This window comes from Amblyraja radiata, chromosome 10, assembly GCF_010909765.2.
Source record: "Amblyraja radiata isolate CabotCenter1 chromosome 10, sAmbRad1.1.pri, whole genome shotgun sequence".
NCBI classification, from domain to species: Eukaryota; Metazoa; Chordata; class Chondrichthyes; order Rajiformes; family Rajidae; genus Amblyraja; species Amblyraja radiata.
The window spans coordinates 39,844,594-39,862,692 of NC_045965.1; the positions used below are offsets into that span (position 1 = coordinate 39,844,594).

The 18,099-nt window shown below is 41.8% G+C and overlaps 1 protein-coding gene across 2 annotated transcripts in view; it reads right to left on the reverse strand.

Annotated features, from left to right (window-relative positions):
- Positions 1-18,099, reverse strand: part of cc2d1b (coiled-coil and C2 domain containing 1B) — a 77,791-nt gene that overhangs the window by 19,927 nt on the left and 39,765 nt on the right. For both annotated transcript variants that reach the window (XM_033028605.1, XM_033028604.1), the window contains exons 9-12: positions 17,658-17,762; positions 15,854-15,984; positions 5,542-5,614; positions 1,965-2,083 (exon numbers count right to left, since the gene is read on the reverse strand). In XM_033028605.1, coding sequence (XP_032884496.1) covers positions 1,965-2,083; positions 5,542-5,614; positions 15,854-15,984; positions 17,658-17,762 — 428 coding nt within the window. The remainder of the gene's footprint in view (positions 1-1,964; positions 2,084-5,541; positions 5,615-15,853; positions 15,985-17,657; positions 17,763-18,099) is intronic.

The window sequence follows — 18,099 nt, forward strand, 5'->3', positions numbered from 1 at the left end:
TCTGCAAGATCGTGAGGGAGAGGCCACGACTGTCATTCTAAGCTGTGAATCAACTGAACTGAGTCTGCAATGTAGTTGCAATAAATGATTTGTTAGCCCTTAATGACAATGCCATGAGTTGTTTGGCCTACTGCCCTGCCTGTGTTTGAAACTACAATGCTTTATTAGTTCCGACTGTGTTTGGAAGGAATAAATGCCTTATTGGGTCAGACTGTGTTGGGAAGGAATAAATGCTTTATTAGGTCCGACTGTGTTTTGAAGGAATAAATGCTTTATTAGGTCCGACTGTGTTTGGAAGGAATAAATGCTTTATTAGGTCTAACTGTGTTTGGAAGGAATAAATGCTTTATTAGGTCTGACTGTGTTTAGTTCAAAAGTCCCGCCCATTTCATGACTCCTGCTTAGTGGACAGGTTGCCCTGATTGCGTAATTTCCGGTAAGTGCAAATTGCCTTTGCTCGTGGCCCCGCCACCCCTCAATTAAAGCAGATGCTGTCAACGCACAGGCGCACTTTCCACTACCCTCCCCTCCCCACTCAGTCATTTTTTCGCCTCCCGCTGTGTTTGGGCCAACCATTAGACAGGCAAGATAAAGATAAGAGACCATTGTGTTCTAAAAAGGCAATATATACTGTATATAGAAGGCAGTCACAGGAAATCGCTTTTAGACCTATTGGCGATGAAAACGTAAACATGGGCTTTAAAGTAGATTGATTTAAAGATTCAGGCTGAAAAAAAATCTTGTAAAAATGGGAATAAACAGGATGGATAATATTGTTCCATTTTCAATACCTTGGAAACTTCGTTCTCAATCTGGTTGCAATTAAATTTCCATTATCAAAATTTACACATTATCTAGAAAATATTTGTGGTAGTTGGACCCTGCAATATACTTTTGCCAAGACTCCATAGTTACCTAAGACTGTGGGTCTGTGGGTTCTATAGTCAGACAGGATGGCGCTTCCCAAAAGAAACTGACAATGGTCGACTGAGATGAACTGCAGTCAGTGCAGTGAACCAATAATTCACGACTAGTAATTTCTCATGGAGGATTGAGTACATTAGTATAACGCAGGGTTTAACTTAAGCAAGAACAGTTTGAGAGTTGGAAAGATGATCCTTGTGTCAACCGTTAGATTAAATCAGCTATAATCTCGAGCTCAAATAAAGGCTTTTCACTAAAGGATGAGAAATTCTGGTTTGTTATAGTTTTTCAGAAGTTCCCAGCCGATTGTTATCACCTTGTAGATGGTGAGAGAAGACTCCAGTCTTACATTAGCTAGACATGTGTGGTCCTTTGACATTTTGTGTATTGATCTTTGGTATTGGCGATACTGCATGGGCTTATTCTAAGAAATATGACTGTTCAGAATTCGAAAAATCAGGACAGAAAGGCACCTATTTAAAATATCATAATTAAAATAGCTGTATCTCCTTGATAACTCTAAAACTAGAGCCCTTAAAAAAGTATTTTTTTCAATATTAGCTCAAATATGAGAGAAATGAATACCTCCACATTTTCCATTCAAACCCTGTCAACTAATGGACCTCTTCAACTAGCCACAGGATGCTTACTCCACCCTTCGTCGCCTAGTGATTTTTCCAACATCCAATACTGAGATTGCTTCCCATCAACAGTTAACAATTTGGAAATTCCCTTTTTTCTTTGAAAGTCACTCTTCTACCGTCATCCAAATATACCTCCTCCAAATCCCTATCATAATACCACACAAAAAAATGACAGTACTAATCAAATACAATGCACCTGAGCACGTGTTTAAAAAAAAAAGTGAAGCAGATGCTTAGGGAAAGAGCATCTTAAAACTCCCCAATGTTCAATGAAATATCTTGCATCTAACATGCAGTCACTTTGGATGAGTACTGGAGGGTAGTAAGCACCTTTGAGAAAAGAGATAACGGAATCAGTAAAAGTGATGGATTTATGGGTTCAATTACATCTAGTACCTCATCATCCTCCTCCTCCCCCCCGATTTCTGTTGAAGCTAGTTTGGAAGCAGCTTGAAGTGTTCCAGCAATGTCAAGGTCTCCAGATGTTCCTCCCACTCCTGGAATGGCTGGAAATCCTACAGAAAGGTAATGTAGCAATTTTAAGGCATCAACAGTTAACAATTTGGAAATTCTCTGCTGGTTACTAATAAAAATGTCACTGCTTCACATCATTTTGTGAATGAAGTCAGGTTGACTCACTCAATTTTCAGTTCCCTTATTTTAACAAATGCTCTCCTTTAGGATTCCCTCACCCCTACTGAGCCACGTTAATGAACTGTACTGAAAATTACATCCATGGCCTCACTCTGCAGAATAGCATCTAATTTTAACTTACCATTGCATCTTCACTCAACTGTACTTCGGAAATATACTTCTAAGTTAATTATATAATTTTATATTTTCACAGGTTTAACCAGAAGTAAACAGATAGTTTTTTTTACTCTTTCTCCAAGACTGTAAGACTATATTCTGCACTGTTTCCTTTCTCTTTTTGCACAGTTGCACTCATGAATGGTATTATTTGCCCAAATAGCTCACCAAACAAAGTTTTTCACTATATCTCAGTTCATGTGAGAATAATAATAAAACAAACCAGCTGTTGATCAATGACTAATGATCAATGAGTTTGCCTTAAAATATCAATGGTGTGAAATTTGTTCTCATTAGTGCCAAAATGGATAGACAGAACTAATAGGTGGGTGGAGATTAGCAGTCAAAATTATACTGTTAATTTTGCAGCATTCCTATGTTTTCATAAAGAGGCAGATTCAATTAGCTCCATTGTTTTGTGCATATGGTGGTCTAAATTGCATATTGCAAGTTTTTTTACAATATCAAAGGTAACAAGAAAACATATTTTCCTTTGTCACCCTTGATTTAAAGGTGGCATTATTTACCCATCCTTATATTCCAGATCCACACCAACGTTCCATTTTGTTAAGCTAACAATACATTGCAGCTTTGGGCAAAGTTGCATCTTTTAGATAGGAGATTATAGCATAGATCAGGTGAAGGTAAAAGATAGATGGCACTCAAAGAATAGTAGACAAGTTCTCTCTGGTGTCCTGGCATTCACCCCTAAACATGCATTGGTAAAACATCACTGGGATTGGACATACTTGAAAATTGGATGTACACTTGAAAAGGAAAAACATAGACAAATATTTCCATAAATAATAATTCTAATGACAAAACCACAAAGGGAAGATTTCCATGCCATAGTTTCCACTCGTGCATTATTTTAAGAAACTATAGTTCATAAAATGCATCCATGGGGCATCTTTTTCTGAAGGAAGAGGAAATGCAGGCTTGATCAAGAAATTTACTTTTGGATACATCTAATTTAGGAAGAAGTATTTTCACTTAAATTGCAGTCCAAAAGTAAAGATCATTAATAAAAGAAATACAGTACTCACATCAAACCTTTTAATCCGAAAGTGATTAAGAATATAGAATGCATCACAAGACACAATTGAGATTAATCAGTAAAGAAATTGAAAGGGCATCTAGGTAAGCACATTAAAAGACTAGACAAAAAATGGGTTATGCTGAAGGTTTTATGGGTTCAATTATATCTAGTACCCCATCATCCTCCTCCTCCCCCCCCCCTGCACCGATTTCTGTTGAAGCTAGTTTGGAAGCAACTTATTTAATAGACAATAGGTGCAGGAGTAGGCCATTCGGCCCTTCGAGCCAGCACCGCCATTCAATGTGATTATGGCTGATCATCCCCAATCTGTACCCCGTTCCTGCCTTCTCCCCATATCCCCTCACTCCGCTATTTTTAAGAGCCCTATCTAGCTCTCTCTTGAAATCATCCAGAGAACCTGCCTCCACTGCCCTCTGAGGCAGAGAATTCCACAGGCTCACCACTCTCTATGAGAAAATGTGTTTCCTCGTCTCAGTTCTAAATGGCTTACTCCTTATTCTAAACTGTGACTCCCCCAACATCGGGAACATGTTTCCTGCCTCTAGAGTGTCCAAACCCTTAACAATCTTAGATGTTTCAATGAGATCCCCACAACCTTCTAAATCTCTAACTTTTTGAGTTGTGAGGAAATTTCAGTTGAAGAAATGAACAACTTGCAGACTTCTGTTACCTGTGTATCTATCATTTCTGAGGGATGTATGGATGCATGTAAAGTTTCCTTCTAAAAATGTATGGGTGGTAATATTTGTTTCAATACACTTGTTTGTCTGAACTAAGGGAAATAGCAGACTCAAAACTGCAGAAGTTTTCAAGCCAACTTATAAACATGCTCTGGATTTCTGGATGGAATTCAATCACCACAACCAATGACCTAATATATACATAATAATTGGTCTCAAATTATATAATGAGAATTCTATCCCTTACCCGCAAAGCCATTATTATCTGAGCCCACCAGAGTGGCTTCCAATTACTGCAGTCGAAAGTACAGATGCAACCATATCTAGCAAAAATTTAAGACATTTTCAGCTACTCAATGACTGTTGGCCAAAAGCATGGGAGATGTTTTTGTAGCAATTTTATGTAGATTCTTCTCACGGAGCACAGTGAGTCTCCAAAATAATACTCCAGGAGGTTCTGGGTGCCAGATCATTAGGTGACTTTAAAGAGAAAATAAGGTAGAGGAGATAACGCCCTGAAGCAGTTGAGCTGTGATCAAATTGAATGGCAAGTCCAGTTTAAGGAGGCCGAGTGGCCAATGCTTGTTCCCGCTTTCTTATATTATTTATAAAGTGAAAGACTTTCCAAATGTATTGCATTTTCAGTTGCAAATACTGCACAGAAGATGTCTGTGCATTCAAACTGTTTTTATTCTTAATGTGTATACTTTCGTTTCAAGATGCTGATGTCATCTCACAGTCAGCCACTGAATATATGTGCCATTCTTCAGTTTGAAGGATCGCTTATCAGTGTTCAGATTATATTTTGGTCTTTCATCACATCAACTTGGAAGCTCTGCAATCAATAAAATTGAATCCCATACCAGCTTTTGTATGTGACTGGCACACATGGCTTTCCAATGAAAAACAGACAGAATAAAAATACCTACAATCACTTTTATATTTTCTATTGTCAGATTAGTTCTTTCCAAGTTAATCCCCTACTTATTCTTACCGCATCACTTGCATTTTCATTTCCTTCAAATATTTTAAAATAGTGGAATTACTTGGAAGGTACATCAAGTAATGCCATGTGTGAATAGCTCCCATTACTTAAATCTTCCACGTTTAAAGCTTTGCAGCACAAATAATTTCTTATTACCATTACAGTCCATTACAAGGTCATTGCCTGCAGTATGCAAAAACATAAATTAAAAAATGAGTTTAACTAACGGTGAATCCTGTAATATTTAATCATGGTAGACACAAAAAGCTGGAGTAGCTCAGCGGGACAGGCAGCATCTCTGGAAAGAAGGAATAGGTGGCGTTGCGGGTCGAGACCCTTCTTCAGACTGAATCTTAATCTTGTCACTGTGACACAAATATAACTGCTCAAAGGAGTGAAGATTTTACACAAATACTTCTAGAATATACAAATACATGCCTGGGGGTATTGGAAGATCACCAAAATCCACTTTTCTTCCAGCTTTTTGTGCTCTGATGGCATCTTGGTATTGCTGGAATGAGGAAAAGGTAGAAATTCTCATGCATTCCACCAAGATGATACAAGTTGTCAAATGATCAATATCAAAATAATTTATGGAAATAAAGGACATGGATAAATGTTCACCTAACTGTGAAAGAGTACATTGCATTTTGAAGTTCACTTTAGTTCAGTTTAGAGATACTGCACGGAAACAGGCCTTTCGGTCCATTGGGTCCGCTCCAACCAGCGATCCCCACACATTAACACTATCCTACACCCACTGGGGACAATTTTTACATTTATCAAGCCAATTAACCTACAAATCTGTACGTCTTTGGAGTGTGGGAGGAAACCGAAGATCTCAGAGAAAACCCGTGCAAGTCACGGGGCGTACATACAAACTCCGTACAGACAGAACCCGTAGTCAGGATCAAATCCGGTTCTCTGGCGCTGCATTCGCTGTAAGGCAGCAACTCTACCGCTGCGCCACCATGACCGCCATGTGTGCTTGCGGGACCTAGGAGTGCAAGTACATAGTTCCTTGAAAGTGGCGTCACAAGTAGATGGCGTGGTCAAGAAGGCTTACGACACATTAACTTTCATTAGTCAGAGTATTGAGTAGTTGGGAGGTCATGTTGCAGTTGTACAAGATATTGGTGAGGCTACATTTAGAATATTGTGTTCAGTTTTAGTCACACTGTTATAGGAAAGAAGCTGTTAAGCTGGAAAGGGTGCAGAAAAGTTTTACGAGGATGTTGCCGGGACTCAAGGGCTTGAGCTATAGCAAGAGGTTGTGCAGGCTTTATTCCTTGGATTGCAGGAGGATTTGGGTGTAATCTTATGGAGGTGTACATGATCATGAGAGGAATAGATAGGATAAATGCATAGAATCCTTGTGGGCAGTGGGCAGGTGCTATAGACCTGCACGGGAAGGTAGACTCTCCCGCCCCCACGAGTCTCGGGCAGATGGGGCTCGTCAGCCTGGGAAGGCAGTCCTAGGAAAGGGAAAACTCTGATTTAAAACCTCCACTGCCTTGTGGCCATATCCAGTTATGGAAAAGGCTCCAGGAGTAAACCTCAAGAAAATCTGGAGTCAGAGCCCCTAAGGCAGTTCGTTGTTGTCTACAACCTCACTCTGGCAGTTCCTGCGACGGCGCTGGTGCCAAACTGTAACGGCCCTGCTGTTCCTTTGGATCGATCAGCGACGTGGAGAGGGGGGATGTGCTGCATGGGCAACAGCCTGTCCTCCATATGACATTGCCCAGGCTTGCATCTGACCACACATCACCTGCAAACTAGGATGGTCAGTCATGACCGAGGGGGGCCTACTACTTTACCCCGAGTAGGGGAATCAAGAACCAGGGATCAACTAAGGTGAGGGGGGGGGGGGGGGGGGGAATTTTTAGTGGGAGCTTGAGGGGTGACTATTTTACAGAAAAGGGTGGTCAGTATATGTAACGAACTGCCAGAGGAGGTAGTTGAGGCAGGTATTACCGCAACATTTGAGAAACATTTAGACAGGTACATGGAAATGATATGTAAAGAGGGATTTGGGCTAAACATACAGTGCCCTCCATAATGTTTTGGACAAAGACCCATAATTTATTCATTTGCCTCTGCACTCCACAATTTGAGATTTGTAATAGAAAAAAAATCACATGTGATTAAATTGCACATCGTTAGTTTTTAATAAAGCCATTTTTATACATTTTGGTTTCACCGTGTAGAAATTATAGCAGTGTTTATACATAGTCCCCCCATAATGCTTGGGACACAGCAATGCCATGTAAATGAAAGTAGTCATGCTTAGTATTTTGTTGCATATCATTTGCCTGCAATGAATGCTTGAAATCTGCCCATTCATGGACATCATCAGTTGCTGGGTGTCTTCTCTGGTGATGCTCTGCCAGGCCTGTATTGCAGCCATCTTAAGCTTATGCTTGTTTTGGGGGCTAGCCTCCTTCAGTTTTCTCTTCAGCATATAAAAGGCATGCTCATTGGGTTCAGATCAGGTGATTGGCTTGGCCATTCAAGAATTGACCATTGTTTAAGTTTGAAAAACTCCTTTATTGCTTTACCAGTATGTTTGGGATCATTGTCTTGCTGTAGAATCAACCGCCGCCCAATCAGTTTTGAAGCATTTGTTTGAACTTGAGCAGATAGGATGTGTCTATACACTTCAGAATTCATTATACTACTACCATCAGCAGTTGTATCATCAATGAAGATAAGTGAGCCAGTACCTTCAGCAGCCATACATGCCCAGGCCATAACACCCCCACCACTGTTTCACAGATGAGGTGGTATGCTTTGGATCTTGGCATTTCTCCCCTCCATACTTTGCTCTTGCCATCACTCTGATACAAGTTAATCTTCATCTCATCTGTCCACTACCTTTTTCCAGAACTGTGGTTGCTCTTTTAAGTACTTCTTGGCAAACTGTGACTTGGCAATCATATTTTTGCGGCTAACCAGTGGTTTGCATCTTGCAGTGTAGCCTCTGTATTTCTGTTCATGAAGTCTTCTGCAGACAGTGGTCATTGACAAATCCACTCCTGAAGAGTGTTTCTGATCTGTCGGACAGGTGTTTGGGGATTTTTCTTTAATATAGAGAGAATTCTTGTGTCATCAGCTGTGGAGGTCTTCCTTGGCCTGCCAGTCCCTTTGCAATTAGTAAGCTCACCAATGCTTTTTTTCTTCGTAATGATGTTCCAAACAGTTGATTTTGCTAAGCCTAAGGTTTGGCTGATGTCTCTAACAGTTTTATTCTTGTTTCTCAGTCTCATAATGGTTTATTTGACATTCATTGGCACAACTTTGGTCCTCATGTTGATAAACAGCAATAAAAGTTTCCAAAGGTGATGGAATGACTGGTGGAAAGACTAGGTGCTGAGAGCTCTCTTATACCTGCATGAAGGAGGCAATTAAACACACCTGAGCAATTACAAACACATGTGCAGCCATGTGTCCCAAACATTATGGTGCCCTGAAAGGGGGGACAGTCAGGGCTCTCACTTTTTTTCTCTGTTTCCAGCCGGGCAACCTAGGCAGCTTTTTAGGTTGCCAAATGACAGTTTAGGTGGTCATTTAAAATGGCTTGCATGACTCGTGCGATAATGTGCTCGGACAAAGTGCGTAGTTACCAGTCTGAATTATGTTCAATGAAGCATTCACATATTAGACATAGAAACATAGAAAATAGGTGCAGGAGTAGGCCATTCGACCCTTCGAGCCTGCACCGCCATTCAATATGATCATGGCTGATCATCCAACTCAGTATCCTGTATCTGCCTTCTCTCCATACCCCCTGATCCCTTTAGCCACAAGGACCACATCTAACTCCCTCTTAAAGATAGCCAATGAACTGGCCTCAACTACCTTCTGTGGCAGAGAATTCCAGAGATTGACCACTCTCTGTGTGAAAAATGTTTTCCTCATCTCGGTCCTAAAAGATTTCCCCCTTATCCTTAAACTGTGACCCCTTGTTCTGGACTTCCCCAACATCAGGAACAATCTTCCTGCATCTAGCCTGTCCAACCCCTTAAGAATTTTGTAAGTTTCTATAAGATCCCCTCTCTCATTATTATTTCTGCTTCAAATAAATTCACAAGCTAATCCACAATGACATATAGCAAAATCATAATACAGTATATACAGTATCTCAACTCTTTTTACATGTTGCAATGAATGTAATTGCTATTATTTCTTTCCACTTTCAAACAAAAATGTGGTTGGATTATTCAGCGTATGATCAACCTTGGTGAGACCAAGCGCAGGCTTGGCGATCACTTCGCACAACACCTCCACTCAGTTCGCAATAACCAACCTGATCGCCCGGTGGCTCAGCACTTCAACTCCCCCTCCCATTCCGAATCCCACCTTTCTGTCCTGGGCCTCCTCCATGGCCAGAGTGAGGCCCACTGCAAATTGGAGGAACTGCACCTCATATTTCGCTTGGGTAGTTTACACCCCAGCGGTATGAACATTGAATTCTCCAATTTCAGGGAGTTCTTGCTTTCTCCCTCCTTCCCCTCCCATTCACAGCTCTCCCACAGCCTACTGCTTCTTCCTTTATTTTTCCCGCACTCCCCCCCCTCCCGACATCAATCTGAAGAAGGGTCTCGACACGAAACATCATCTATTCCTTCGCTTCATAGATGCTACTCACCCGCTGATTTTCTCCAGCTTTTTTGTCTAACAACGGGATCCTACCACTGGCCACATCTTCCCATCTCCTCCCCTGTCGGCTTTCCGCAAAGACCGCTCCCTCCGTAACTCCCTGGTCAATTCGTCCCTTCCCACCCAAACCACCCCCTCTCCTGGCACTTTCCCTTGCAACCGCCGGACAGGAACAGGAACAGGGAGATAGGGGATCTGAATGTGTGGCTGAGGGGCTGGAGCAGGGAGCAAGGATTATTAGAATTATAGACCACTGGGATCTCTTCTGGGTAGGGGTGACCTGTACAAAAGGGACAGGTTACACCTTAACTGGAGGGGGACCGACATTCTGGCAGGCAGGTTTGCTAGGGCTACACGTCTGGGTTTAAACTAAATAGTGGGGGGGAGGGATTGACAAATTGGGAGTATAAAGATGGAGTTGAAGGGGAAGTGATTACAGGAAAAATTACAAAAGATTCTCGAATTAATGGGAAGGAAAGCTCGAGAAGGGACAACAGAGTAAGGTCAGGGCCAATTGCGAGCGGTGCGAGAGGGGAAGTGAATACGGAGGTCAAAGTGCTGTATATGAATGCGTGAAGTATAAGGAATAAAGTGGACGAGCTTGAGGCTCAGTTAGAAACCGGCAAGTATGATGTTGTGGGAATTACTGAGACATGGCTGCAAGAGGGCCAGGGCTGGGAACTGAATATTCAAGGGTATACCTCCTATCGAAAAGACAGACAGGTGGACGGAGGGGGTGGGGTTGCCCTGTTGGTGAGGAATAAAATTCAGTCCCTTGCAAGGGGTGACATTGAAACAGGAGATGTGGAGTCAGTATGGATAGAACTAAGGAATTGTAAGGGTAAAAAGACCCTAATGGGACTAATCTAATGGCCCCCAAACAGTAGCCTGGACATAGGGCGCAAGTTGAATCAGGAGTTAAAATTGGCATGTAGCAAAAGTAATGCTGTGGTTGTTATGGGAGATTTCAACATGCAGGTAGACTGGGAAAATCAGGTTGGTACTGGACCCCAACTAAGGGACTTTGTAGAGTGCCTTTGTGATGGATTCTTAGAACAGCTTGTATTGGAGCATATCAGGGAGAAGGCAATTCTGGATTTAGTGTTATGTAATGAACCGGATTTGATAAAGGACCTCGAGGTTAATGAGCCATTAGGAGGCAGTGACCATAACTTGGTCCGTTTAATCTACAATTGGAGAGGGAGAAGGGTAGATTGGAGGTGTCAGTGTTGCAGTTGAATAAAGGGGACTATGGGGCCATGAGGGAGGAGCTGGCCAAAGTTGACTGGAAAGATACACTAGCAGGGATGACTGTGGAACAAAAACGGCAGGTGTTTCTAGGAATAATACAGAAGGTGCAGGATCAGTTCATTCCTAGGAGGAAGAAAAATTCCAAGGGGAGAAACGGACGACCATGGCTGACAAAGGACGTCAGGGACAGTATAAAAATTAAAGCGAAGAAGTACAACGTAGCAAAGATGAGCCGGAAGCAAGAGGATTGGGTAATGTTTAAAGAACAACAGAAGATAACCAAAAAGACAATACGGTGAGAAAAGATGAGGTACGAAGGTAAGCTAGCCTAGAATATAGAGCAGGATAGTAAAAGCTTCTTTAGATATGTGAAGAGGAAAAAATTAGTTAAGGCCAAAGTTGAACCTTTGAAAACTGAAAAAGGTGAATTTATTATGGGGAAGAAGGAAATGGCAGATGAGTTGAACAGGTACTTTGAACAGGTCTTCAAGGAGGACACAAACAATCTTCCTGATATAGTAGTGGCCAGAGGTTTTGGGGTGACAGAGGAACTGAAGGAAATCCACATTAGGCAGGAAATGGTGTTGGGTAGACTGATGGGACTGAAGACTGATAAATCCTAAGGGCCTGATGGTCTGCATCCCAGGGTACTTAAGGAAGTGGCTCTATAAATCGTGGATGCATTGGTGATAATTTTCCAATGTTCTATAGACTCAGGATCAGTTCCTGTGGATTGGAGGATAGCTAATGTTATCCCACTTTTTCAGAAAGGTGGGACAGAGAAAACGGGGAATTATAGACCGGTTAGCCTGACATCGGTGATGGGGAAGATCCTGGAGTCACTTATAAAAGATGAAATAGCCGCACATTTGGATAGCAGTAACAGGATCGGTCCGAGTCAGCATGGATTTACGAAGGGGAAATCATGCTTGACTAATCTTCTGGAATTTTTTGAGGATGTAACTAGGAAAATGGACAAGGGAGAGTCAGTGGATGTAGTGTACCTGGACTTTCAGAAAGCATTTGATAAGGTCCCACATAGGAGATTAGTGGGGAAAATTAGGGCACATAGTATTGGGGGTAGAGTGCTGACCTGGAAAGATAATTGGTTGGCAGACAGGAAACAAAGTAGGGATTAATGGGTCCCTTTCAGAATGGCAGGCAGTGACTAGTGGGGCTAGTGTAGCACAAGGCTCAGTGCTGGGACCGCAGCTATTTACAATATACATCAATGATTTGGATCAAAGGATTCAAAGTAACATTAGCAAATTTGCAGATGACACAAAGCTGGGTGGCAGTGTGAACTGTGAGGAGGATGCTATGAGAATGCAGGGTGACTTGGACAGGTTGGGGAAGTGGGCAGATGCATGGCAGATGAAGTTTAATGTGAATAAATGTGAGGTTATCCACTTTGGTAGCAAAAACTGGAAGGCAGATTACTATCTCAATGGCGTCAAGTTGGGAAAAGGGGGAGTACAACGGGATCTGGGCGTCCTTGGTCATCAGTCTATGAAAGTAAGCATGCAGGTACAGCAGGCAGTGAAGAAAGTGAATGGCACGTTGGCATTTATAACAAGAGGAATCGAATATAGGAGGAAAGAGGTCCTTCTGCAGTTGTACAGAGCCCTAGTGAGACCACACCTGGAGTATTGTGTGCAGTTTTGGTCCCCTAATTTGAGGAAGGACATTCTTGCTAATGAGGGAGTGCAGCGTAGGCTCACAAGGTTAATTCCCGGGATGGCGGGACTGTCATATCCTGAGAGAATGGAGCGGCTGGGCTTGTACACTCTGGAGTTTAGAAGGATGAGAGGGTATCTTATTGAAACAAATAAGATTGTTAAGGGTTTGGACACGGTAGAGGCAGGAAACGTGTTCCCGATGTTGGGGGAGTCCAGAACCAGGGGCTATAGTTTAAGAATAAGGGGGAAGCCATTTAGAACGGAGATGAGGAAACACTTTTTCTCACAGAGAGTTGCGAGTCTGTGGAATTCTCTGCCTCAGAGTGCGGTGGAGGCGGGTTCTCTGGATGCTTTCAAGAGAGAGCTAGATAGGGCTCTTAAAAATAGTGGAGTCAGGGGATATGGGGAGAAGGCAGGTTCGGGGTACTGATTGGGGATGATCAGCCATGATCACATTGAATGGCGGTGCTGGCTCGAAGAGCCGAATGGCCTACTCCTGCACCTATTGTCTATGTCAATTGAAATTCTACACTTGTCGATTTACCTCTCCCCTTGACTCCATTCAAGGACCCAAGCAGTCTTTCCAGGTGCGGCAGAGGTTCACCTGCGCCTCCTCCAACCTCATCTATTGCATCCCCACACAAGTTCTGTTATCCCACTTGCCTCACCCACTCCATGCACATTAGGGGCAATTTTACAGAGATAAGTTAACCTACAAAGCCAATGCGTCTTTGGGATGTGGGAGGAAACCCACACGCTTGCAGGAAGAATGTGCAAATTCAACACAGACAGTGCCCGAAGACAGGATCGAACACAGATCTCTAGCGTGTGAGGCAGCAAGCCCACCAGCTGTGCCACTATATTTTGTTTTCCAACACACAAAAAATTGTACGTGGATAACTTTTCGTTACTAAAAAAAATAAACTGTCCATTTTCAGTCTTAAATCTCTAAGTGACGCTATATCCCCATTTACAGCTACTGTACATTTTAATTCAGTTCAAGACTATGGGGCAGTACATTGGCCATAAAGTTGCTGCCTAAAAGTGCCAGAGGCCCGGAATTGATCCTGAATACGGGTGCTGTCTGTATGGAGTTTGCTCTTTTTCCAATTGATCACATGGGTCTTCTCCGGGTGCTCTTGTTTCCTTCCACAATCCAAAGGTGTGCAGGAACCTTTTTCAGACCCAACCCAAAATGTAATATTTTCCTTTTGGCTGACCTGTTAAGTTACTCCAGCTTTTTGTGTCTATCTTCTGTTTAAACCAGCATCTGCAGTTCCTCCCTTCACACACGATACTATACAATAGAACTTTATTAATCCCATGAGGGAACTTGTGTGTGTGTGTGGGTATATTATATACACACACACACATATATATTAATACATTCATATATAAATATACACTGTTTTGTTTTCTCGTTTATAACATTGTTTACAGAGTACTATGTTTGCATATTCTGTTGTACTGCTGCAAGTAAGGATTTCATTGTTCTAACTGGGAAGTGAGAGAATAAAACACTCTTGACTTGCGTCGCTAATGTGTGGGATAGAACTAGTGTACGGGGTGATCGGTGGTCGGCGTGGACTCGGTGGGCCGAAGGGCCTGTTTCCACGCTGTATCTTTAAATTATACTAAAAACATTAAAACCAGAGGAAATCTAAAGAAGGGCCTCTACCTGAAACGTCACCCAATTTCTTCTATCCAGAGATGCTAGCTGCTCCATGGAGTTTCCCCGCACAATTAAAGCATGGAATAGTCTTCACCCTACCATAGTTACCCAACCAGACGCAACTAAATTTAATGTAGCTCTTTTTTGCCAATAACCCTTTTTTGCTTAAGTCCAAGTCAAGAGTCAAGAAAGTTTTATTGTCATATGTCCCAGATAGGACAATGAAATTCTTGCTTGCTGCAGCACAACAAAATATGTAAACATAATACAGAACAGGAGATAAAAGTTCAGTGTGTCTATATACCATAGACCATATATATATATACAATAAATAAATAGATAAAGTGCAATAGGCTTTTATTCATTTTTCAGAGTTTGGAGTTTGGTGGTGGAGGGTTCACTCCAGTTTAAATTCCATTTGGAATATTTTTGGAGGACCAGGAAACTAAGAAGCAAGAGTTACTCCAGGGTGTTACTCCAGCTCCAGGGAGTGATTCTGCGTTGGTTTTCAGTGGTCGCGGCGAGGCGGCGACCGGACAGCAATGGCGGCCAGATCTCCCACAATGCAAAGGGAGGGAGAAAGTGCCCAGCGCCGACCAGTTGCCGTGGTTGTGCCGCCCTGCACATGCGCACAACCACGGCCAATGATGTGCTGGCCGTGGTTGTGCGCATGTGCAGGGGGACGATGTGCGCAGTGCACATGTGCAAGGCGGCCGGCCGTGCCGGCGGATGGGGAGCGGGCGAGAGCAGTGAACCGGCGGCCCAGACACGGATGGCGGACGGAGTTGAACGATAGGTGTCCCGGGTGCTTGCTAAGCCGGGCAAAATGGTATGGCTTTTAGGTTGCTTGGCGGGACTTTTGGGTCGCCATTGGCACCCGGGCAACCGTTAATTTCGAGCCCTGGAGACTATGTATAAACACAGCTGTAATTTCTACATAGTGAAGCCACAAGGTATAAAAATGGCCTTTAATAAAATCTGACAATGTGAACTTTAACCATATGTGATTTTTTCTTTTACAAATCTCAAATTGTGGAGTACAGAGGCAAATATATAAATGATGGGTCTTTGTCCCAGTCATTATGGAGGGCACTGTATGAGGATTCTGAGATCAGCCATCCAAAGGTTATGCAAACAGGATACATCTGACCCATTGCTCACTCTTCACTTCTGATTAGAAACCTTGCAACCACAAAGGTGTAGGTGATCCTTAGCATTTAGACATCAGTTAAATCAAACATTATGGAGGGCACTGTAGGCAGGTGGGACTACTGTAGGCACTGTAGGCAGGTGGGACTAGTGTAGATGGGGCATGTTGGTCGGCGTGGGCAAGTAGGGCTGAAGGGTCTGTTTCCCCGCTGTATGACTATGACTATTTATTGATAAGACAAGATAAGCAAAGGCACCCTAGGTACCATACCTGAGCCAGAAATCAACATATTCCAATTAAATTGGAAAAAAACTAAAGAAATCCACACGATAAATGTACCTTTACTATTCTCTCATACATCCTTGCTTTACGATCATTCCCATCAGTTTTAGCTTGTGTTGCTGCAGTTTTATATTTCTCCATTCTTTGATGTAGAGCTTCTAGAATATCTTTGGGTGGTGGTGGTGTGCCTAGAATCACAAAAATAAAATGTCTTTGCTATAGATAAGAATTTCTGTTGAACCAGATATTAAAGGATGTTACAGCAAACATAATGATAATTTGTTCGTTAATTTGCAGTGTATTTCTCTCCAAACCCCCCCCCCCCCCCCGTCACCGGTACAATTGTCAAAAATACCCTCTTCATCCTCCTAGCTGCATCTTTCTGAAGTCTGAAGAAGGGTCTCACCCGAAACGTCACTTATTCCTTCTCTCGAGATGTCTGTCCTGCTGAGTTACTCCAGCTTTTTGTGTATATCTTCGGTTTGAACCAGCATCTGCAATTCCTTCCTATGCATCTTTTCCCTTCCCTGGTGCCGTTGGTCATCTCACTTGTCTAACCCTGCCAGAATGCTGTCCATTTCAATAGATTCCCTCTAAATCTTTAAACTCGAGTGAATTCATACTTAGTCAACTCCATCTCTCCTCCAGTGGCAATCCTGGCGTCTCAGGTTTTGGTCTGATAAATCCTCTACACTCCCTCACTGGTTAGTATATCCCTTTCAGGAAAGGAGACAAAAGAACACAATATTCCAGGTGTGGTCTTACCAAGACCTTATACAGCTCCTTACTCTTACATTTTAAAACCTCTTGCTATGAAAGCAAATGTACAATTTGGCATCTTAACTGCTTGTTTCACCTGAATGTTTGTTTTCTTTCACAGGCACATTTTTTTTTACAATTTACAATTTTTTTCCCTGTATATAAGAACACCCAATTCTTTTTACAATTAGACTTCACAATCTTTGTTTTTCCAACATAAGATAAATAACTGCATATTTATCTATGTTATACTGCAACAGCCAACCTTTGCCTACAGATTTTAAATAATGATCAAAAGATTGAGGGAGAAAGCTCAAGAGAGTGTTTATCATCTGGAAAACATGGCAGTTCACTTGGATGAAAGAGTCATTCAGGACCTTCAAAACGGAATCTGATGAATAATTAGGGGAAGGTAATTCTTAAGGCCATGGGGTAGTGGGACTGATTAAATTGTTCTAAAGAAAGCTGGAGTGAGATAATTGATTGAATAGTCTCCTTCTGTGACACAATGGATCTGTATTGCCATGGCAGAGCAGGCTTGGAGTTACCTGTCCTCCTCCAGCTGTTTATTCTTATCATCTCATCAGCTAGGATGCAAGGTGGTATAATCTTAAGCTTATTCTATTATTTGTATAATTCAGAAACCATACCCAAATATACTTAATCACAAATTATTTAAACTCAAGGATGAACATACACTCGCTAAAAATACAAATGCCTTTGACTCCAAAGCTCACCGTGCGATAGAAATCAGGTATCATTCCTAAAGAAAAATTAACGCTATGAACAAAACCAAATTATTCTAAAACAAAATAAATTCACTCTCGGTGCTCCATTAGTTTTATGAATTTGCAACAATGGGAAAACATTTCAGCCCTTGCACTTAAACTGAAACTTAAGTTGTCTTTAAATTAACATTTTAATGTTCCTGAGATATTAGTCTACAGCTCATTTGTTTATATGCTGTATGCAGAAATATGACCAGAGAATTTTAACTTAATTAAGAACGCCTAGACTTCATTTTTCCAGTAAATAAAAAAATACATTGCATTTCAGTAATACCAGTGCAGAACATTTACAAAGCATGCCTAACTTTTCTTACCTGATTCTATGTTGCCCTGTGGTTCAATTTTAGGTCCTCTTCCTTCCTGATCAGGAAGAGTTATCAAATTGGAAGGCTTTGGTGATTTATCTTGGACTGTGGTATCTGACAAAACATTTAAATAAACAGTCAGACATAAAAATGGATTAAAGGTATTATGTCACTTTATATATGATTGCGATTCTATTAAAATATTAATCTGCCAGGTTGGTTAATGAATATGCCATAAGGATACAACAAACGTTTCTAAATTAATAGACAGCCAGGAGCCAGATTGTGCTGTGTTGAGAGCTCCAAATTGTTGCAGATAGAAAAACAGCTTTGTTTGAAAAATTAAGATGGATTTTTTTCTTTCTTATTCTGATTTGTTCTGGTTAGTCATCCATGGATTATGACTGGTTGGGGGGAAAAAATTACAATTTTTTACTATTTCAATCGTGAA